The 22,789-nt window shown below is 46.0% G+C and overlaps 1 protein-coding gene across 1 annotated transcript; it reads left to right on the top strand.

The window, feature by feature from the left end:
- The first annotated feature begins 5,449 nt into the window (after window positions 1-5,449).
- LOC141121564 (gastrula zinc finger protein XlCGF66.1-like) lies at window positions 5,450-19,319 on the top strand. Its single transcript, XM_073611198.1, has 5 exons — window positions 5,450-6,087; window positions 6,174-6,297; window positions 6,414-6,511; window positions 6,601-6,739; window positions 17,351-19,319. The coding sequence occupies exons 1-5, from the start codon at window positions 5,983-5,985 to the stop codon at window positions 17,833-17,835; spliced, it is 951 nt and encodes a 316-aa protein (XP_073467299.1). The 5' UTR covers window positions 5,450-5,982; the 3' UTR covers window positions 17,836-19,319.
- Window positions 19,320-22,789: the final 3,470 nt, after the last annotated feature.

Below are 22,789 nucleotides of genomic sequence, written 5' to 3'. Positions count from 1 at the left end.
AATGGAGGGTTTGGGTGGCCACGCCGCTGGATTGTGGGACAGGTGAGTGTCTTTTTATTAAAAGTCAGAAGATACACTTTTTTTGTAGCTGCTGACTTTTAATAAACAAAAAATTGCCAGCGGTCTTCTGGGTCCCAGAAGATTGGCTGGCCAATGGCAGAGCGCAGTGCGGCTCGTGCAGTCTGCGCCCGGCTGTGAAGCCATAAGCTGTCACGGGCGGGTGTCACTGCCCACAGTAGATCTAAAGGCGCAGAGGAGAGGGAGAGGAGCGAGGCTCCGTGCGGCCGCATCGATGGACCGTGGGACAGGTGAATGTCTGATTATTAAAAGTCAGCAGCTACACTTTTTGTAGCTGCTGACTTTTAATAAACTAAAAAACGGGTGGAACTCCGCTTTACGTAGTGCACTAATCCGGTGCACTACAAGGTACAGGAATTCACACACACGGCTGCTGGGAGGTCAGAAGGGATTAGAATCCACAACTGACAAACAGCCCTGTGAAGTTCCCTGTACTGTCTCTGTGATGACATTTCTCTGGGCTCCCTCGTTTGCACCTTCCAGCACACTAGAAGTTAACACAGTGGAATGTGCAAACTGGGGGGAGGGAGGGGGGGGTGGAGAAATATTGTCAGCACAGAGCACATGTAGGAGACAGTGTAAGTAGAATACAAACACATTTGTAGTCTACATACAGCTGGTAAAATACCTGTTTAGTAAAAAATGCAGTATTTAATCCATTAAGTGCCCACCGCTGTATCTGCATTTTAAAATTTATGCAGCTTCATATCTTGTTTTTTAGTCCGTGTGTATAACTGTGTTTTTGTCAAAATGGCTTTTGTTAATAAATGCAGTTGTAATCCATTAAGTGGTGACCGCTGTATGTGTTTTTTTTTTTAAATATACGCAGCTTCATACCTCGTTTTTTTAGTCTGTGTATAAAACTGTATAAGCCGCTCATGTGACTGCTCAGTCCGGCTCGCCTCTCTCTCCTCTCAGTCTCACGTCTCTCTGTCTCTCCTGACGTCAATGGGAGTTCTCAGCCTCGCCCACCAACTGTAGCTATCAGATCAGAAGAGAGGTGGGCGGGGCTGACGTCAGGAGATACTGAGAGGAGAAGGGCCGGCCGGACTGAGCAGTCACATGAGTGCCGGGATATACAGTTATATACACAGACTAAAAACGAGGTATGAAGCTACATATGTTTCTAAAAAAACACATACAGCGATCACCACTTAATGGATTATGCATTTAATAGCAAAAGCCATTTTGACAAAAATGCTCGGAGCACACTTTCGGGAGGGGTGGGGCAAGTCGGGATGACGTCACACCCGACATCGATTTTTCAGGGTGCCTGCATCGATGCCGCATCGGGGACCCCCGAATCGCGATGCATTGATGCAGCGATTAAATTCCACACCCATAAGCGTAAATCTGTATGGAAATTTTAATACATGAAAAGCAAAGGAAATACACTCACGTGTTTAGCAGTAAAACCAGAAGAAAAATATTACAGCGCACACATGCAAAAAAACATTAACCTCCAGCAAGGCTAGTTAAAAACACCTAAACATTCTCAAACAGACATTCTCAAAAATATGGGGATTTGGTCACACCATATTGTTATATGGTGCTAAGCCCACTTACTGCGACAAAGTAAGCAGTAAAACCAGGCGCTTGTATAAAAGAAGACAGTGGTCTCAGCATATCCTCCCAACGCGTTTTGACTTAGAAGTCATCATTTGGGGACAATACCGTCAGTCAGCCACAAACAGCAGTATGGAAGATCCAATAGTACACAGACCGAGGAAACAATTGCTGTATTAAGATTCTGGAATATATTGATACTATAGGCAGTCCATAGCAACATAGCAATATAAAGCGGTGATAATTTCACAAAAAAAAAAAGCAATAAACAGCGATAGGCAGCAGTCTAAATACAGCGATTAACAGTGATTAGTAACAGCTATATTAGTTAGAAGCTAGTAGCAATTATTAAAAGTGCTGATTAATGCAGTCATTGGCAGCGATACTAGACTGCAGTCTGCGCTGGTGTGCCTCTGCACTGAATAAGAAATCCAGTGGCCCCTTTGGGGGTATGTGCTACATAGCAGCTAGATATAGAGATTTCCTAGTAATATTATTACCAGGCTGCAGCTAGGGGGAGCTCTAACACAAATTTCACCCAACATTCGTGTTTACTTTCTACTTTTTCACCATTTTTTCATCAACGTGGGGATAAGGTGCCTTGCTCGGGGGCACCCCGCATGTTGAAGGCATGTTGCCTGGTATGGTTCAGGAGGAAGGGACCACATGTACGTCCCCTCTTTATTGGGTCCACCTTGGTGCCTTTCCAGGGTGGATCCCCTCTGCACAACATGTTGTCCCGTTGAGTACAAGGGCTTCTTTTCCACAAAGCCTGGAAGATGGTTGAGGGGTTCTGAGGGCAAGGGTCCTTTTGGAACCTGGAAGCCCCCCTTAAAAATGAGGAGGCCCCCAGCTACTGCCCCCCTACATAAATAAGTATGGGGTACATAGTACCCAAAGGTACCACTAGCTGAATAATGGCTCCCTGAGCTGTCATCTGCTAAAAAAAGGAAGAGATGGAATTGTGGTGACATCATTACCTATATATGTTCAGTGACCTTATTTGGGCATTGATTTCAATACTATCTTCTCCCCATTGCTTGTGTGGCAGGCGTTTCTGGTGACATCAGTTGTCCCTAGGGACGTGGCTGGGCAAGCACCCGCTGCTTCATTAGAAACCAGTGACAGCTAGAACCTTTTATATATAGAAGTGGAAGAAATACAGCTTTTTTGTTTGATGCTCGGATCATGCAAACAGGAGGGTGGCACAGCTAAAGTTTGGTTTGAGCGATCAACTTATCCGTAAACTCTAAAAACTGAACCCAGAGCTTATCCCTAGTGGTCAGTGTAGTGGTCCTTTACATTGGTAACCAGTGAGAGAAGGATCCCCTTATATCAGTGGTCAGTGTAGTGGTCTCTTACATTGGTGACCAATGAGAGAAGGAACCCCTTATGTCAGTGTAGTGGTCCCTTACATTGGTGACCAATGAGAGAAGGATCCCCTTATATCAGTGGTCAGTGTAGTGGTCCCTTACTTTGGTGAACAGTGGGGGAAGGACCTCCTTATATCAGTGGTCAGTCTAGCGGTCCCTTACATTTGTGACCAATTGGAGAAGGACCCCTTGTAACATCAGGTAGTGTGGTAATCCCTTACATTGGTGACCAATGGGAGAAGAATCACCTTATTTTAGTGGTCAGTGTAATAGTCTTTTACATTGGTGACCAATGAGAGAAGGACAGGCCCCCGGGGCAGCAGAACAGTGATAGGAAGGTGGCAGGTAGAGGAACCAATGGCCTCCATTTCCCTCCTGTAGCCACTGAAAGTCTGCAGGATGGAGAGGAGGAAAAGCGAGCATTCAGCAGATACATGGAGGGATCGGCTCCGCTATACGCCACCGCCCTTCTATTCAGTTAACCAGGGGGGCCACACAGGCCCCCTGGAGCATTGGGCCAGGCAGCAATGGCGACCCCTATACATAAGCCTCTGAATCTTAGGGTTCCTCCAGAGATTGCTAGGGGTTCCTTCAGCAATGGGTTATTTCTGCCTCATAGACAAGAAACTAGGGATGAACTGATACCAGTATCGAGTACGAGTACTTATGAAAATGCTCTCGATACTTTGTTGTCAGATTTACATCCATACAAAATGAACAATCTCAAATCTCGTTGCAAAGAATCACATGCAGTTTGAACAGGAATGCGGTACGATTCCTGTCGGAATAGCTTTCAGTTTTCTGCACTGCTCCTTTGTGAACCCAGGCTAAAATCACTATGATAAGTCTATGTGTTCAGACAGGAGCAGTGGGGAAACAGCAGGGGTTTCTGAAAGGAATCTCACCTGTCCAATTCCTGTCCAAACTGCATGCGATTCTTTGCAGAGCGATTTGGGCGCATTCATTTTGTACGGACGCAAATCACACCGCAAAGTGTCGGTACTTGGCATCGGCGAGTACTTGACCGAAATTATCAGTACTCGTAATCACCAATAAAAAAAATGTTTTTGGTGCATCTCTACAAGAAATCGCTCACAACAATAGTCTTCTCAGTTATCTGTAAAGGAGGCATTCTTCCCACTGATCTCTAATGTCAGGGACATTCATCCCAGTGACCACCAATGTAAGGGCATTCATCCCAGTGACCACCAATGTAAGGGACATTCATCCTAGTGACCACCAATGTAAGGACGTTTATCCCAGTGACCATCACCCTTATGTACTGTGAGCTGTGGCCTTATATTAATTATTGACAGAGGTTCCCTGAGACCTGGAAAGTTATTTTATGAGTTCCTCAAGGTTGAAAAGGTTGAGAAAGGCTGTATTGGCCTTAAGCTGCCAAAATCCACCAAAGGCAACATAAAAGGAGAACATCAAACAAATAATGGAGGACTCACACAGGACTCTACACACAAATACTTTAATATAAACGGCAGAAAATCATCAGGAACAATTCGTCCAACATTCACATGTAATATCGGCTGCAGAGTCTTCAAGAAGTCTAATCAGTGTGTTCTGCTGATGTGCAGCTAATCAGTGTTTTCTTGGTGGAAGTGGAGATGACCCCCATCTATAAAGTTATACAGTACATACACACACAGCACAAGGCCGTGTTCACACTACAAGATGTTTCTCAGGGCTGCAGTTCCTCTGAGATCCACAAGGTGGTGATCTCACTTCTATCCAGACAGGAAGCCCCTATGGATGATAGGAAGTGATGTTTAGTACAGACAGGAAGTGATGTCAACTACAGACAGAAAGTTGCATGTGGTACCAAGTATAAAGGAGACATTGCTGGTAGTGGTAGCAGAGGAGGCATTCTATTTAAACCCAGTAACCCCCCCCCCCCCTGTCATGTCCGTCCTCTTCCTCCATAGTCACTGTGATGTCTTTTATCCACATTATTAGTCATATTTTTATATATGTAGTCACAGAACACTACAGGGGCAGATACCATCCAGAGAGGCTGAACCTTCAGTCCTGGAATTACTGTTTATTATCCTCCTTTATTCTATAGTCCTATTATACAAGATTTGGATGTTCTTTGATATTCATGCCCACCATTGAGGGGAAGCCCCTATAGATGACAACAAACAGCACTAAAAACTTGAGAGTTGGTCAACTTTTTTGTGGGGGGTATTTTGGGATCTTATACATTGTAGTGTGACTTCAATCTTAACATGTATTATAGCTTTCGTAAACAGCTTTAAAAAATACAAACACTAGAGGGAAGCCGCTCCCTACACATGTGCCAATTCTTACTTGGGGCAGTCCGACTATTAACGCCTTACATCCCCATCCTAATATTGTACAACCAATACAGTCCAGATAATTCTCTGTCTACAGAAAACCTGTATATAAAACATGATCACATCAATAAGGATGGAGGAGGACTGGAGTCACATGACTGAGAGGATACTAAACCTCACCCTGGAGATCATCTACCTGATGACCGGAGAGGTGAGGAGGATTCTGGGAGGTCACATGACATCACTCTTATCTCTATTAATAAAACACAGACCTGACTGGAGAGGTGAGGAGGATTCTGGGAGGTCACATGACATCACTCTTATCTCTATTAATAAAACACAGACCTGACCGGAGAGGTGAGGAGGATTCTGGGAGGTCACATGACATCACTCTTATCTCTATTAATAAAACACAGACCTGACCGGAGAGGTGAGGAGGATTCTGGGAGGTCACATGACATCACTCTTATCTCTATTAATAAAACGCTGACCTGAATAGAGAGGTGAGGAGGATTCCGGGAGGTCACATGATATCACTCTTATCTCTGATAATAAAACACAGACCTGACTGGAGAGGTGAGGAGGATTCTGGGAATGTGACATATTACTGTTTTTGTTGAATGTAGTAATTTATTCCTATTAAGTCTGGTGATCATATGACCATCACAGTGCCTCCTTGTGACTTCCTAAAACCTGAGAGACACAACATGGAGAAGATTCTAGAAGTCACCAAGAAGATGATGGAGCTGCTGACAGGAGAGGTGAGCGGTGCTGGGAATTCTGGGACATTATCCAGTAACAGACAAGGGATGTGTCTGGATGGTGACTGTATCATTGTGTGTGTCAGGTTCCTATAAGGTGTCAGGATGTCACTGTCTATTTCTCCATGGAGGAGTGGGAGTATTTAGAAGGACACAAGGATCTCTACAAGGACGTCATGATGGACAATCAGCCGCCTCTCACATCACCGGGTAAGAGGAGACTTTATTGTAAAGGAGAGAGCAGTACGGAGGGTCCACCTAGATCCCCCATCATCTGATAAACACATAGAAACAATGTATTCAGTCAGTGTGTGTGTTTCCTACAGATGGATCCAGTAATGGGAACCCACCAGAGAGATGTCCCCGTCCTCTGTATTCCCGGGATTACACACACGAAGATCACATCATCCCTCACCATCATCAGGTAGATGAGGAACAATCACTGATAGTATCATTAGGATCTGTACATTATCTGCATTGTTACCATTGATGTCATTTGTATTATATGTTCAGAGTGGAAACCTGAGAGATTCTAAAGTTGAGGGTAAAGCACAAGAAGAGATGTATGTGAGGGATGATCAGCAGTCTATGGAGGAGGATGGAATAACGGGGACATTTATAGAGGAGGACACTCCTACAGAGATCAGCACAGGTGGGTCATTAACACTAAATACATTTCTCCACCCATACTGCTCACTGATTGGTCCAGAGTAGGGAAAGGACTGGGTGATATCATCCTGTAATCCCCTGGTCACTTTCCTGAGCTGTGTTCCCCGTCCTGTATTCCTGTATTTCTCTCGGATAATCTTCCTTCTCTGTGCTGCAGACACAATTTATGTATCTAGCGGTGTGGGACCTCTGTAACTTGTCTCCAGTAAACATTTAACTTGCCACTGATTACTGAATACCAATAATATGAGTCTCGACCCCTGCACTATATGCTCTATATCGGGGATCTCAAAGTACCGGCCTGCAGACCAGTTACAAATGGCCCACAGGCAGGGCCGATCCTGGCAGGGTGCGTGGGGTGCACCGCGCATCGGCTGGCAGCTTTCTCTCCTGTGTTCTCTCTCCTGCATACTGCTGCAGCCCAGCGCACACAGGAAAGGAAACAGACACAGAGCGGAGTGAGGATCCGCCCATCCACCTGCCCACCTAGGCTCTGATGAGCGTTCAGAGCTGTGCTCCCTCGGAGGCTGTGCCCAGATCCAGGGTCCCGCTGCCACCTCAGGGCGTTCTCGGGGGGGCCCTGCCACTAGGCCTGTGATGAAGCCAGGACCTGACAGGAGGAGAGGACTCGGGAGGCAGAAGATCAGGCCACCAGCTGACTGACAGGAGGAGAGGTAAGTGAGCCATCACACCGAAACTGAGCAAAGTCCTTAGTGGGGTGGCTGGGGTTGAAATTTGTGAACAGGAGGTATTTTTGAAGTGTTGGGGGGGTATTTGTGAAGTGTGAGGGGGGGAGTTATTTGTGGAGTGTAGAGGGTAGTGCTGGGGTTAATAGTGCGTCCGCTGACACCAATGCTGGGTGTTAATAGTGCGTCCACTGACACCAATGCTGGGGGTTATTAGTGCATCTGATGACACCAATGCTGGGGGTTAATAGTGCGTCCGCTGACACCAATGCTGGAGTTAATAGTGCGTCCACTGACACCAACGTTGGGGTTAATAGTGCGTCCGCTGACACTAATTCTGGGTGTTAATAGTGTGTCCGCTGACACCAATGCTGGGGTTAATAGTGCGTCTTCTTACACCAACGTTGGGGTTAATAGTGCGTCCACTGACACCAATACTGGGGGTTAATAGTGCGTCCACTGACACCAACATTGAGGTTAATAGTGCGTCTGCTGACACCAATACTGGGGGTTAATAGTGCGTCTGCTGACACCAATGCTGGGGTTAATAGTGCGTCTGCTTACACCAACGTTGGGGTTAATAGTGCGTCCGCTGACACCAATGCTGGGGGTTAATAGTGCGTCCACTGACACCAATACTGGGGGGTTAATAGTGTGTCCACTGACACCAATGCTGGGGTTAATAGTGCATCTGCTTACACCAACGTTGGGGTTAATAGTGCGTCCACTGACACCAATACTGGGGGTTAATAGTGCGTCCACTGACACCAACATTGGGGTTAATAGTGCGTCCGCTGACACTAATTCTGGGTGTTAATAGTGTGTCCGCTGACACCAATGCTGGGGTTAATAGTGCGTCTTCTTACACCAACGTTGGGGTTAATAGTGCGTCCACTGACACCAACATTGAGGTTAATAGTGCGTCTGCTGACACCAATACTGGGGGTTAATAGTGCGTCTGCTGACACCAATGCTGGGGTTAATAGTGCGTCTGCTTACACCAACGTTGGGGTTAATAGTGCGTCCGCTGACACCAATGCTGGGGGTTAATAGTGCGTCCACTGACACCAATACTGGGGGGTTAATAGTGCGTCCACTGACACCAATGCTGGGGTTAATAGTGCATCTGCTTACACCAACGTTGGGGTTAATAGTGCGTCCACTGACACCAATACTGGGGGTTAATAGTGCGTCCACTGACACCAACATTGAGATTAATAGTGCGTCCGCTGACACCAATACTGGGGGTTAATAGTGCGTCTGCTTACACCAACGTTGGGGTTAATAGTGCGTCCGCTGACACCAATACTGGGGGGTTAATAGTGCGTCCACTGACACCAATACTGGGGGGTTAATAGTGCGTCCACTGACACCAATACTGGGGGGTTAATAGTGCGTCCACTGACACCAGTGCTGGGGGTTAATAGTGCGTCCACTGACACCAATGCTGGGGTTAATAGTGCGTCCACTGACACCAGTGCTGGGGGTTAATAGTGCGTCCGCTGACACCAATGCTGGGGTTAATAGTGCGTTCGCTGACACCAATGCTGGGGTTAATAGTGCATCCACTCACACCAATGCTGGGGTTAATAGTGCATCCGCTGACACCAATGCTGGGGGTTAATAGTGCGTCCGCTGACACCAATGGTGGGGGTTAATAGTGCGTCCGCTGATACCAATGCTGGGGGTTAATAGTGCGTCCACTGACACCAATGCTGGGGTTAATAGTGCGTCTGCTTACACCAACGTTGGGGTTAATAGTGTGTCCACTGACACCAATACTGGGGGTTAATAGTGCGTCCACTGACACCAACATTGAGGTTAATAGTGCGTCCACTGACACCAATGCTGGGGGTTAATAGTGCATCCGCTGACACCAATGCTGGGGGTTAATGCTGACACCAGAGCTGGGTTAATAATGCGTCCCCTGACACCAGTGCTGTTTTTGAAGTTTGAAAGTTTGCATGCGGCCCCCATGGGATATGAAAACTTGTCTTGTGGCCCTCAGGTAATTTGATTTTGAGACCCCTGCTTTATATGTTGTATATTACATCATTCTGATACTTAGTAGAACGGTTGTATCCTATTTAATATGTTGTACATTACATAGTCCTGACTTCTGCTCTCTCCCCTCTACCCACTGCTATATATACATATCATATGTATTCTCTTTTTTTACACCCATTTTCTCCCAGCTGGACATTTTATATCTGATGATTTGATTGGAGCACAGCAGTGGCAGAACTACCAGGGTCACAGAAGTCATACATGCGACCGGCCCTGGTGTTCTGCCTCTGAGAAGGGGCAGGCAGTGTTGCAAACCCTCCAGTTTGAAAAAACAGCCAGAAATCAGTCTGTAAATGTAGGGATTGGTGGCTGCAGCTGAGCCGAGTATCTTTGAAAGTCACACAGCCCAGAAAGCACACTCCCTCCCTCACAGAGGGAGAGGAGAGCAGAATAGAAGGTGCCCCTCCTCCCTGTTCCTCCTATGTATGCCCGGACCGCCCGCTCTCTTATCCTGACATGCAGCTGTATCTGACAGTAGATGTGTGGGTGGCAGATATGAATGATGACGCTGTCTGAGATAACAGCCTCTGCTTTCTGAGTGAACAATGAGCTGTCCAGTATACTGTGATTAAAAAGTAGGAGGCACATATACAAACTGTTGTAATTCCTACACTGTTCACCTGATTTGGATGTAAATACCCTCAAATTAAAGCTGAAAGTCTGCCGTTAAAGCACATCTTGTTCGTTTCATTTCAAATCAATTGTGGTGGTGTATAGAGCCAAAAAGATTAGAATGGTGTCGATGTCCCAATATTTATGGACCTGACTGTATAGTGGTAACACACATTTCAGTACATTTATTGTCACTTTATTTTCTCTTTTTTTTATTATTTATCATCGCTGGCATTTGCACTTTATATATTGGCACATTTTTTTAGTAGTATTTTTACAGAGGTATACACAGAGTGGCACAAGTTTATTTTATTTATCTTTAGTCAAACACAGTTTATGGGCGTGTGTCTGGTGTCAGCAGCTGAAAGAAATTAAGACGTTTCCTTACACATGAGGGATGTGTCAGAAACCATAAAATCAGACAGAGACAGAATTACAGTTAAATCACACTTTAATAATAAAAATAAATAAAACAAATGTAGGCCCATCCTTACAGGTAGCTCTCGAAGTTATTCAACACTTTGGTAGATACTCTGTCCTAAAAAAAAAACTGGGATAAATCCCAGATCCTCCCTATCGATGTAAGTGCCCCTACAGAACTTCAGTCCTCCTCCCCACTGCTTAGAGTTAGCTCTATGACATACCTGGGGATTGTGATCACCCGCTCACCAGAAGACTTTACCAAGTTAAGTATAGAACCCCTACTAGTGAATTTAAAATCCAAAACGCAAACATGGGCTAAACTACCTCTTGGAGTAATGGGTCGGGTAACGCTCATTAAAATGGTTCTCCTTCCCAAGTTTTTGTATGTCTTCTGGCACGCCCTGGCCTATTTGCCCCTTAAGATTTTCAAATCTATTGAAGCTCTCCTCAACTCTTTTGTGTGGGGAACTGGCCGACACAAACTGTCCTGGCAAACACTTAAAAACCCTACTGATCGGGGGGGAGCAGCATTACCCAACTTTAACCTTTATTACCTGGCAGCATAGCTGTCCCATTTTTTTAATATTGATAAACATGACAAAAATCGTTACGTGTCCCTGATATGCTCTCCTCAGAATCATGAGGTGTCTCATCCATTTCAAATTCTACTTAAGGGCAATATGGGCACACACAGAGTAGGTGACTGCAGGGGTTTATTGTACCATCACTGTAAGATTTGGGAGATAGTGGGACGCAAATTACAGATACCACCTACACACTTCCATACACCCCTATGGGATAACCCCGCTCTGAAAGAATTGACAACTATACCAGAACATACCCTCTGGCTTAGACAAGAGATTGAATACCTATCAGATGTCTATTGTGACACTGCCTTAAAATTGTTCCAACAACTTAAGGTGGAGTTTAACCTCCCCAACCATATGCACTTCTGATACCTCCAGCTCCGCCATGCTTTTCAGGCCCAATTTGGTACTACCATCCCTAATATAGAACGTCTAGACATTTCCTATATTATGATGGGGCTAGACTCTCGTAAACTTATCTCTGGATTCTACAACTTACTACTTCTCCATACAGCGAATACTCTTGCTTATAAACTAAAAGACCATTGGTCTGGGGAGGTGGGAGGACTGGAGGATGATGAATGGGAGGATGCATTGGATGCTTGTAAAAGGGTCTCCATGAAACTATCAGACCGTCTCACACAACTCCATATCATGCATAAGTTATATCTAACCCCTCTCCGACTGGCTAAATACAAACCTGACCACAATCCACTGTGCCCCCGCTGCGCTAGTCCATTCAGTACCTTCTTTCATCTCCTATGGTCCTGCCCGGCAATACATAACTATTGGTCCCATATAGTGAAATTTATCCATGATGAGATGGGATTTCCTCTGAAATTGTGCCCTAAACAGTGTCTGCTGGGAGTATTTCCCGATCCAGATTCGGATAAATTCCACAAAGTATTCCTTCAGGAGACACTGTTTATTGCTAGACTACTCATAGCGAGAAAATGGCTTCAGGTCACGCCACCGTCACTCCAGGAATGAATCTCAGCAGTGAATACTGTTCTACCATATAAGAAAGAGATTTATATTCATAGAGGTTGCCCTGCCAAATATGGCAAAATATGAGACACGTGGGTAGGAAACGCAGCCACATGTAATATGTTGTCTGATTGATTTTTTTTGTTATTTTTATTATTTTCATTTTCCTTTTTTGTATATGCCAGTATTGTCCTCGCCCTTACATACACCTGATGTCTGGGCCTCTGACACTTCATGGATTGTAACAGTCCGAGTATAGCCTTTGCTACAATATACATGTACGGATTGTACTACTTGTCAAGTACATCTAGATTCGTGTGGATATTGGATATGACTTATCTATTCTGTCAATGTATACACATTTTGTATGTCCTTACTCTTGAATGAAAAACACCTCAATATTTGTAAAAAAAAAAAAAAAATTAGAACAAATGTAGTCAAAACATAGCCAGAGTTCAGGAACCAGAACGGATAGTCAGACAATCCAAACATAGGGGAGCCAGAGATGAGCGTAGTGAAACAGCAAGCTGGATCTGGAGCCAGAAGGGATGTCAGCCAAGCAAGTCTTTTAAACAGGAATGCAGGAGATAGACTCTGTGATATGACCAAGGTGAAGGCTAAGATCCTCTGGGCTGGGCGGCTTAAGTAGGCAGGACTGACGAGCAGGATATCATCAACAGCTGAGTAACTGTGGAGAGAAAGGAGCTGGCAATTAGCCGACAGCTGAGCAGCCAGCTCAGAGAAGGAAGGGCTGAGCCCAGCCCTGACAGGATGTTCTTTTGGTTTCTTAGTTTATTGGACCAGTAGCTCGCAAGATTTTCAATTAATTAAGCACATAATGAACAGAAGTTGCGTACTCCATGACATGTTATACGTTATCCATAACCATAAAAAGACAACATTAATATTTTGGATGTAGAGAGGTCAAAGTAAGGAGATTAGAAAGCCAACTACCCCATGTTTATTTAAGCACTATTGTTTTTTTTCCTAAGTTCGAAAGGGAGTTTATACAAGGGGAGAGAGTCATTAATAAGGGCAGAGTAGTAAGTAGAAATGAGCTTAGTAGGAGATACGTCCACAAAATGGGACTTTAAAGGCAACTGAAAATCATAATGCTAGGATAAAAAGAACACAAGTACTTTATTACATCATAGAGAATCTCTCAGTGCCACACACTCAGAACCTCTTGGAGTACTCAATATCAGATGCCCCCTTGATATACTCTTTGGGCTGATATGTCTTTTGCTGCTGGATGATCCCAGTGTGAGAAACGTTCAGGGCCCATTTGAGAACCAGGTGGTGTAGTCTCATCGGTTGGCGATGGTGGATGATGATCAATTGGTTTTCAATTTAAAAATGGCTGCTCTTGGTGTCACCTACTTGCTGGATATATAATTGTGCCATTTTTCCTCTACTCAACTCCTGATGAAAAGAAAAGAAAAACCTTTTGTGAAATGTGTCAGGATGAAGAGGGTATCTACCCACACCAAGTCTTTGTTTATTTACAGAGCATTCAGCCATTGTTCAAGAGATGTAAACATCCCTTGTGATAGAAATAAGGCATGACAGGTCCTCTTTATGGAGACATCTGGGGTCTATAAGACCACAACTATCTTCTCTACCCTGGGAAGCATGAGATAAAATAAAAAACATTGATCTTTGGTTTTTAGGGGGGAAAATGGCAGCTTTTACGTCTGTGTTTATGATGTTATGGCGTCGCTTCGGGCCTCCCAATATCATAGAGATGACCAGGGACCATCTGATCCTTAGCCAGCTCTCTGGTAACCCACAACCACCGCTGGATGGAATCTGAGGCTCTCCGATCGCACAGGAGAGCCCGGAGATGCGCCGACGGGCGTCGGGAGGGTGGGACGTCCCCACCCATTTCCTGTAAAAGCAATCCATCAGCTTATCAGCCCCTAGGATGGCTTTTACACAAAAGGATATGGCCGCCTGAAAAATATATCTGCATGATGCCTGTAGCTGCAGGCATCTTCCAGATATCGTCACTTCAAGTCCACGATGTAATATGATGTCATGCGAGCAGGAAGTGGTTACCACTTGCCTACCAGGGCAATTCTGAGTTACAGGGCTAGAATTATTGCCCTCGCTCTAACGTTTGCGGCGATACCTGACGTGTGGTTTGACCGCCACTTACGTATGCGTTCGCTTCTGCGAGCGAGCATGCAAGGACGGGGGCGCTTTAAAAAAAAAAAAATGTCATTGTTAAATTTTACTTTTATTCTTCTAGTTTGATGCTTTCTTTTTACATTTTTTTTATCACTTTTATTCCTATTACAAGGAATGTAAAAATCACTTGTAATAGGAATAGTGTGTGACTGGTCCTCTTTACAGTGAGATCTGGGGTCAATAAGACCCTCTAGGCTGGGAAGCCTTAAATAAAAAAATGATCCTGGCTTCCCAGCCAAGGCGGTGGCATTTTGTCAAATGCAGGGGCCGGGCAAACAATAACATAGCCAATAAATATTGCACATGATATAAGTAACATGGGTACATGTAGATATCATATTATTATACACAGGCATCAAATACTCAACGCGTTTCTCGAGACACGGCTCGCTTCCTCAGGGGTGTATGCATGTGTGGTGTATCTGGAATAGACAAAAAGATGTGTGACACAGTGATGTAAGAGCAAATGATGAGAGGGGCCTTGGGGTGTAAAGCCCCATACTCACCAATGTGCAGAGCCAGTGTGTCACACTGCTGAATCCCGAGCGGTGGCAGCGACAGATGTATGGCATGGGAGCGGAGGGGGAGAGACCAACTGCAACCAACACCAGGGAACAAGTGGAAGGCAGACATGGCATAGGTGGAAGTGGGAGTGTATAACCCCAAGGGTCTCAAATTGTCCATTTGTAATGTCAGCTGTAACAGAAATATAAATTTGTATCAATATTTGCTAAATAGCAGAATAATATTAAAATGGAAATAATATAGTTTAGTATATGACTGTATGTATATATGGTCCAACCTAATCAAATGATGGAGCAGACATGGAGACCCAAGGGTAAGTGTGAGGAAGGTGCAATGGACAAAAAAAGGGGGGGGGGGTGTATCTAGGAAAACAATCCCTAGGAGAAAGGGAGAGGGACAGTTGCAATTAGGTGAAAAAAAAAATATATATATATGCACATGTGTGAAAACCAGACAGTGCTAGAGCATAGGGAGTATGTATATGTGAGATAATGGCTGCGAGTGGCAGAGTCAACCTTCCCGTGTGGAATGAGAATCAGTGAGTTAAAGAGTCCCAACCATGTCTGCCCTCCAATTTGTATCCCTGGAGAGGTCCGGCGGGCTCCACCCCCAACGCCATGCAGGATGGAGAGACGCGCTGACGCGACAGCTATACCCAGAACTTGATGACGCCAGGCGTGGGCGTCATCTGCTGGGTGAAGTAGCATGGCGCCGATATGTAGGTGGCCCCACCCATCCCGGGGGGGCGGGGGGGACAGCAGGAGATGTGTGAACCTCCCTTGTTTCATATTGCAGCTCCCAAGCCAGACAATGAACCACCGGCACCAAGGGGGAACAGCACGAGAAATCGTCACTGGACAGGGCAATAGTAGGGGCTGGAACATGTATGTAGATAAATTATATATAGGTTACTGTGGCTGGAAGTGGCAACAGACCCGGTTTGGGATAATTGGGTGTCTTCCACCCGGGTTCAATACAAAAAAAGAGGAAAGGTCTGGTGTCACCAGTGACACACCTCCATCCCTAAAACATAGCAAATACACAAAGAGTCACCCTGGGACTTTAAATGAGGTGAGCACAGTTAGCCACAGAATAGCTATCGCGTCAGCGCATCTCTCCATCCTGCATGGCGTTGGGGGTGGAGCCTGCCGGACCTTTCCAGGGATACAAATTGGAGGGCAGACATGGCTGGGACTCTCACTGATTCTCATTCCACACGGGACAGTTGACTCTGCCACTCACAGCCAGTATCTCACATAAGTATGTGCTGCGTACACACGGTCGGACTTTCCGACGGGAAATGTTGGATGTGAGCTTGTTGCCTGAAAGTCCGACCGTGTGTATGCTCCATTGAACATTTGCTGTCGGACTTTCCGCCAACAAATGTTTGCTAGCAGGTTCTCAAATTTTCCGCCAACAAAACTGTTGTCGGAAAGTCCGATCGTGTGTACACAGGTCCGTCGCACAAAAGTTCACGCATGCTCAAGATCAAGCAGAAGGAGCCGCACTGGCCATTGAACTTCCTTTTTCTTGGCTCCTCGTACGTCTTGTACATCACTGCGTTCCCACGTTCGGAATTGTTGGCCAACATATGTGTGACTGTGTGTATGGAAGACAAGTTTGAGCCAACAACCTTCAAACAAAAATCCACGTTGTTGGCGGAAAGTCCGATCGTGTGTACGGGGCATTTGTGTATTTGCTATGTTTTAGGGATGGAGGTGTGTCACTGGTAAAACCAGACCTTTCCTCCTTTTTTGTAATGACTTGGTATAAAACCACCTTGATCACCTTTCACCAAGTTCACAACCACCTTACTCAATCAATTCACCAATACTTACACTAGAATGTTGACATCCACATTATTTAGGGAAATTGGCCTATTAGAGTCACATTTAGGAGGGACTTTGTGAGGTTTCAAAAGAAGAGCAATCAACGCATAGAGGGAGAACACCGGTGTCCAGTGCTTCCATTAAATGTACGAAGAAGAAAGGGACTAAGTAAAAGCCTGGAAGCCACCGAGGCCTGGAGGTTTGTGAGCAGGTAGTTGCGAAACGGGAAGGACAATCTTCTCAATGGAAAGAGGTGTATCCAATTCCCCACGTCTACAAGAAGGTAAGGAAGGGAGGGAAACCTGAGCCAAATACTCATATAAATGTTTATTAGAGTATTGAACTGTGGTAGCATAAAGGTCAGTATAAAAAGACAGGAAAACATCCAGAACCTCCTGAGGGGCAGTGCCAATCCGCCCAGTAGATAATTGAATACAGGGAATAGAAGTGGGGAAGGATTCAGGCCTAGCTAAGTAAGCAAGTTAATGGCCAGCTTTATTGCCATGTTCAACAGTTTTTTGGGTAGCATAAAGCATCTTCTTTTTAGTAAGGTCCAATAACTGGAGCTCATACTCTCTGCGTTTTATACATGCTACATGTGTCAGGGTTAGCAACATAATCACTTTCCACTTGCAGCAGAGCAGTTTCTAATTTCTCAGTAGTAATAATCTTTTTATTTCTATTTTAGTAGGACGGAAGATGAGGAAAACCTCAGAGGATTGTCTCACTTTTTCTCCATACTGTAAAGTAGAAGATGAGGACATCACACAGTATAGTCCAGGAGAAAACCCGACTACCTCAAATGTCCATCCGGCACCACACAGTGTAGATGGACCATCGTATTCCTCTTATCCTGAGGAACCTCAGACTGTGAGGGACGGTGCCGTCCTTCCAACAGATAAGAGGTTTTCCTGTACTGAGTGCGGGAAGGGATTCCAATATATATCCAAATTTAATGCGCATGAAAGATCTCACACAGGGGAGAAGCCGCATTCCTGCCTTGTGTGCGGGAAATGTTTTTCACATAAGTTCCATTTTTCCAAACATCAGAAAACTCAGATGGAGAAGGAGCCGTTTTCCTGTCCTGAGTGCAGGAAATGTTTTGTAAATAAATCAGATCTTCTCACACATCAAAGGTCTCACACGGGGGGAGAAGCCGTATTCCTGTTCTGAGTGCTAGAAATATTTTGTACGAAAATCTGAACTTGTCAGACATCAGAGAACTCACACAGGGGAGAAGCCATTTTCCTGTCCTGAGTGTGGAAAATGTTTTTCATAATTAAAACATTGTTAATTAATAATTGTTTCCAGGTCATCGTGATGGCTTTACGAGCGTAATACAATAGTAGGGATATAAGTATTTTTCGCGTTCTGATCACTGGCATTTGTTCAACCAACCCCAGCAGACAGTATTTAGGATCATAAGGAACGTGGGTCTTGGTGACCTTCGCAATCACCTGAATAACCTCTTGCCAGTAATGCTGAATTGCTAGGCAGCTCCAAAAAAATGTGGAAAAACTCTCCGGGCTGGTGTGAGCAATGCCAACACAACAGAGAGTATGTCGCTGACATCCCATGGAGCCTGTGGGGTGTGTAGTGAGCTCTGTGCAGAATTTTGTACTGGACCAGTTTATCTCTTGCTGAAACTAGATGGGAGAAGTGAAAGTCCCAAATCTCTCTCCAGTCGTCATCATCCAGTTCCGGGATGTCCCCCACCCATTTCCTGCAGAGGGAGGACAATTCGGGACCGGCAGCAACAAGCAGGGACCCATAGAGCTGGGACGTGGGTTTCTCCAAGTCCTTCACCCGAAGAGTAGATTCAAGCTCTGAGTATGATAAGTCAACTGGCTGGCCCAGGAACTGACACCTATAGGCATGCACAATTTGAAGGTACCTAAAATGTGCATGTGCGGGTACTCACGCACATGAACTTTAATGGCATCCCAGTCTTAATCCGTAGGGTTCAATATTGAGTTGGCCCACCCTTTGCAGCTATAACAGCTTTAACTCTTCTGGGAAGGCTGTCCACAAGATTTAGGAGTGTGTCTGTGGGAATGTTTGACCATTCTTCCAGCAGTGCATTTGTGAGGTCAGGCACTGATGTTGGACGAGAAGGCCAGCCTCCGCTTTAAATTATCCCAAAGGTGTTCTATCGGGTTGAGGTCAAGACTCTGTGCAGGCCAGTCAAGTTCCTCCACCCCAAACTCACTCATCCATGCCTTTATGGACCTTGCTTTGTGCACTGGTGAGCAGTCATGTTGCAACAGGAAGGGGCCATCCCTTCCATAATACACAGAGCGCTGTGCACAGGACTGCATAATACTCAGAGTGCTGGGCATAGGACTGCATAATACACAAAGTGCTGGGTACAGGACTTCATAATACACAGAGCGCCGGGCACAGGACTGCATAATACACAGAGCACTGGGCGCAGGACTATATAATACAAAGAGCGCTGGGTACAGGACTACATAATACACAGAGCTGGGCACAGGACTGCATAATACACAGAGCGCTGGGCACAGGACTGCATAATACACAGAGTGCTGGGCACAGGACTATATAATACACAGAGTGCTGGGCACAGGACTGCATAATACACAGAGCGCTGGGCACAGGACTGCATAATACACAGAGCGCTGGGCACAGGACTGCATAATACACAGAGCGCTGGGCACAGGACTACATAATACACAGAGCGCTGGGCACAGGACTGCATAATACACAGAGCGCTGGGCACAGGACTGCATAATACACAGAGCGCTGTGAAAGGAATCTTTCCTAAGTGGCAGCAGAAGCAAGGAGGACAGTGAGTACATCAGCATGGTCACGGACCTACACAGCGAGAGACTGCCACATTAAGCTGGTCTCCCATCTGACTGGCTACATGGAAGAACTCAAGCGCCACGCCGTGACACCAGTGTTAGCATCCGACGTGGGGCAGGGGGGGGGTTGACGCCGATGCGCCGAGGGCGCCCGCCCAACCACCTAAAAGCAACGAAGTGCACTACTCCCTCCCGCATACGGACCAGAGCGCGGGGGGGGGGGAGAAGGGGAGTGGGGGGACACACAGAACGCATCGCAGCTCCCGAGTGTCAGGGTGGTTTTTACATATCATTATATGTTTTTCTTATTGTGCTATGGTATTGTTATCTGTATATTATATGCAATCTTTGTACATGCATCAAATCGCTCAAAAGACCACTATGCGGCGCCAAGTTGATTGTATCCTTGATGCCGATCACTTTTGCACAAATACATGTGCTGTGATTTTTGAATGATATTCATCACAATGTCTTTCTTTACAGGATGTGGTTCTGTTTGTGTATTGTTTTATGCATATACTTGACAAACAAAATTGTACTGTTATCCTTGGTACCTGCATGTTTTCCATGACTTCATTTAAAGTCCCAACTCTTATTTAATGTTCGCATACAGGGATGGAGGCACCTTTGGTGCCTCATTTTAAAGTCCCACTTCCCCTTTCTTCCCCTTTTTTCTTGTTTTAATAAATGGTTATATACTGATTCACACTATGGAGAATGTATCTTTTATCTCTCTGGGTTCCCCCTGCTGACCCTTTGGATTCACTGGACGGAGAGGTCCTGGTTGTCCTTCTCCATTCATGTTGCCTTTGGAGGATTTCAGGTTATCACAGCCTTTGCCAACCTTTTCAACCCAGAGGAATTCTTGAAATAACTTTCCAGGCCTTAGGGAACCTCTGCTAATACTGATGTAGCACTACTACCCCTGTATTCTGGAGTACCTCCAACTCCCCTGTAGACACTGGTCCCACTTCTATTAACTGCAGGAAATGCCAGTCCACCTGGCTCCTTTTTCACCAGCGCACCCGGCTGCTTCTTTACCAGTTTGTTGACTGCTCCAGAGATCTTCCAGGGCAAGGTTAATGAAAGATTTAAGCACAAATGCTGTCTTCCAGAGAGACCAGCTTAATGTGGCAGTCTCTCGCTGTGTAGGTCCGTGACCATGCTGATGTACTCACTGTCCTCCTTGCTTCTGCTGCCACTTAGGAAAGATTCCTTTCACAGCGCTCTGTGTATTATGCAGTCCTGTGCCCAGCGCTCTGTGTATTATGCAGTCCTGTGCCCAGCGCTCTGTGTATTATGTAGTCCTGTGCCCAGCGCTCTGTGTATTATGCAGTCCTGTGCCCAGCGCTCTGTGTATTATGCAGTCCTGTGCCCAGCGCTCTGTGTATTATGCAGTCCTGTGCCCAGCGCTCTGTGTATTATATAGTCCTGTGCCCAGCACTCTGTGTATTATGCAGTCCTGTGCCCAGCGCTCTGTGTATTATGCAGTCCTGTGCCCAGCTCTGTGTATTATGTAGTCCTGTACCCAGCGCTCTTTGTATTATATAGTCCTGCGCCCAGTGCTCTGTGTATTATGCAGTCCTGTGCCCGGCGCTCTGTGTATTATGAAGTCCTGTACCCAGCACTTTGCACTTTGTGTATTATGCAATTAAAGTTATTTAGTTTATTAAAACAAAGGATAATTGGGGCGTGGCCTGACACAGCATGGAGTAGGACGTGTGGACACTGAGCTCCGTCCATTACTCCTGTTTCTAATTAATCCTGGACTGCTGGCACTGGGCGACAGGCTGGATTGTCTCCCTGGGACACCAGGGACTGAAACATCTAGTTCCTGAGGAGGGGGAGCGCGCGACGGCCCGAACGGAGCGGCGATCTCCCGCTCGGCGGCACAATAAATTTAGACCGCGGCTTCGGCCTACCACCGGAGGTCGCGGCCATCTTGGTCCTCCTCATCTGCGGCCCTGCCTGAAGCCTCCTGCAATATACAGGTACACAGCTGCTAGATTAATACCTGAGAGAGCTGGACTGCACTTATCCCCCTGATTACTGGCCTGTTTATACATAAGAGGCCCGGGGAGACTGACGCCCATAACCGGCCTGGATTGCGGCCTAGGCACATATGTGGTGACCGGCGGCCATCTTGGCACACCTACCTGCTTCACTTGTGCTGCGAATACAGCCTGCAGCTCTGATATTCCCATCTAAACGGTACCTACTCGGCTCCCTGTAGCTTGCAGGGCATAGCTCCAGACTGCTAGTATCTCTGAGAGAAGAGGGGCGACACCTTACACATAACCCCGGCAGGACTAGCTCCTGTCCCCGGGCACCTAGGTACTTATTAAAACTAGGACTACATCCTCTCTGAGTACCAAACACGCCAGACTGCTATCAGAGGTTGGGAATTATTCGAGAGTCCTCTAGGATATTTACAGTATGTCGCCATCTAAAGCACAAAAAGCAGCGGCAGCAAAACTTGACCAATACTGCCGACATGAAAAGGAGGACATGGAGGAAGACGGAGCTGCTGAGAGGGCTGGGGAGGAAGAACGCACTACGAGTGACACCGACAAACTCCTTGAAGCGATCAACTTTTGTAGAACTTCTCTCACGACGCAGATAGAGGAAGTCAAAACGGATATCTCCCTCATCAGACAAGACTTTCAAAAACTTAGAGAAAGAGTAAAAGAAACCGAGACCAGATTGAGTGAGGTGGAGGATGCTATTCCACCCTTACAAACATCCTCAGACCGTGTACAATGACAAATACAACAACTCCTTATAAAGCAAGACGATATGGAGAATAGGCTGCGCAGATGTAATATACGCCTGATAGGCTTGCCGGAGGGGTCTGAGGGTAAGGACACTACCACATTCTTGGAAAATCTTCTGATTGCCACTTATGGAAGAGAAGTCTTCTCCCCTATGTTTGCGGTGGAGCGGGCACATCGCATGCCAGCGAGACCCCCCCCGCAGGGTGCTCCCCCTCGCACGTTTATAGCTAAACTTCTTAACTATAAAGATCGAGACACTGCTTTACGAATGGCAAGGGAGAAAGGCAATATCCCAGTGGGGAACGTGAAGGTGGCCATCTTCCCGGATTTCTCCGCAGAGGTACAACGTCGTCGCCAAAGCTTTACAGAAGCCAAGCGTAAGCTAAGAAACCTCCAATATAAGTATTCAATGATCTTCCCAGCTCGTCTCAGGGTGGAGCATGACGGCCGTGCAGTCTTCTTTGAGGATACAGAGGAGGTGATTGCTTGGCTGGAAAGACGGGCTAACCCTCAACAAGCCGATTGATT

The sequence above is a fragment of the Aquarana catesbeiana genome, unplaced genomic scaffold (assembly GCF_042186555.1).
Source record: "Aquarana catesbeiana isolate 2022-GZ unplaced genomic scaffold, ASM4218655v1 unanchor225, whole genome shotgun sequence".
Classification (NCBI taxonomy): domain Eukaryota; kingdom Metazoa; phylum Chordata; class Amphibia; order Anura; family Ranidae; genus Aquarana; species Aquarana catesbeiana.
This window is presented reverse-complemented; position numbering and strand designations above follow the sequence as displayed.

Bases quoted from the DNA above. Each gene is read 5' to 3' on its own strand.
- LOC141121564 (XM_073611198.1), top strand. From the start codon at position 5,983: ATGACCATCACAGTGCCTCCTTGTGACTTCCTAAAACCTGAGAGACAC. The intron at 6,088-6,173 runs GTGAGCGGTGCT...TGTGTGTGTCAG, and splicing joins TGGAGCTGCTGACAGGAGAG to GTTCCTATAAGGTGTCAGGA. The intron at 6,512-6,600 runs GTAGATGAGGAA...TTATATGTTCAG, and splicing joins TCATCCCTCACCATCATCAG to AGTGGAAACCTGAGAGATTC.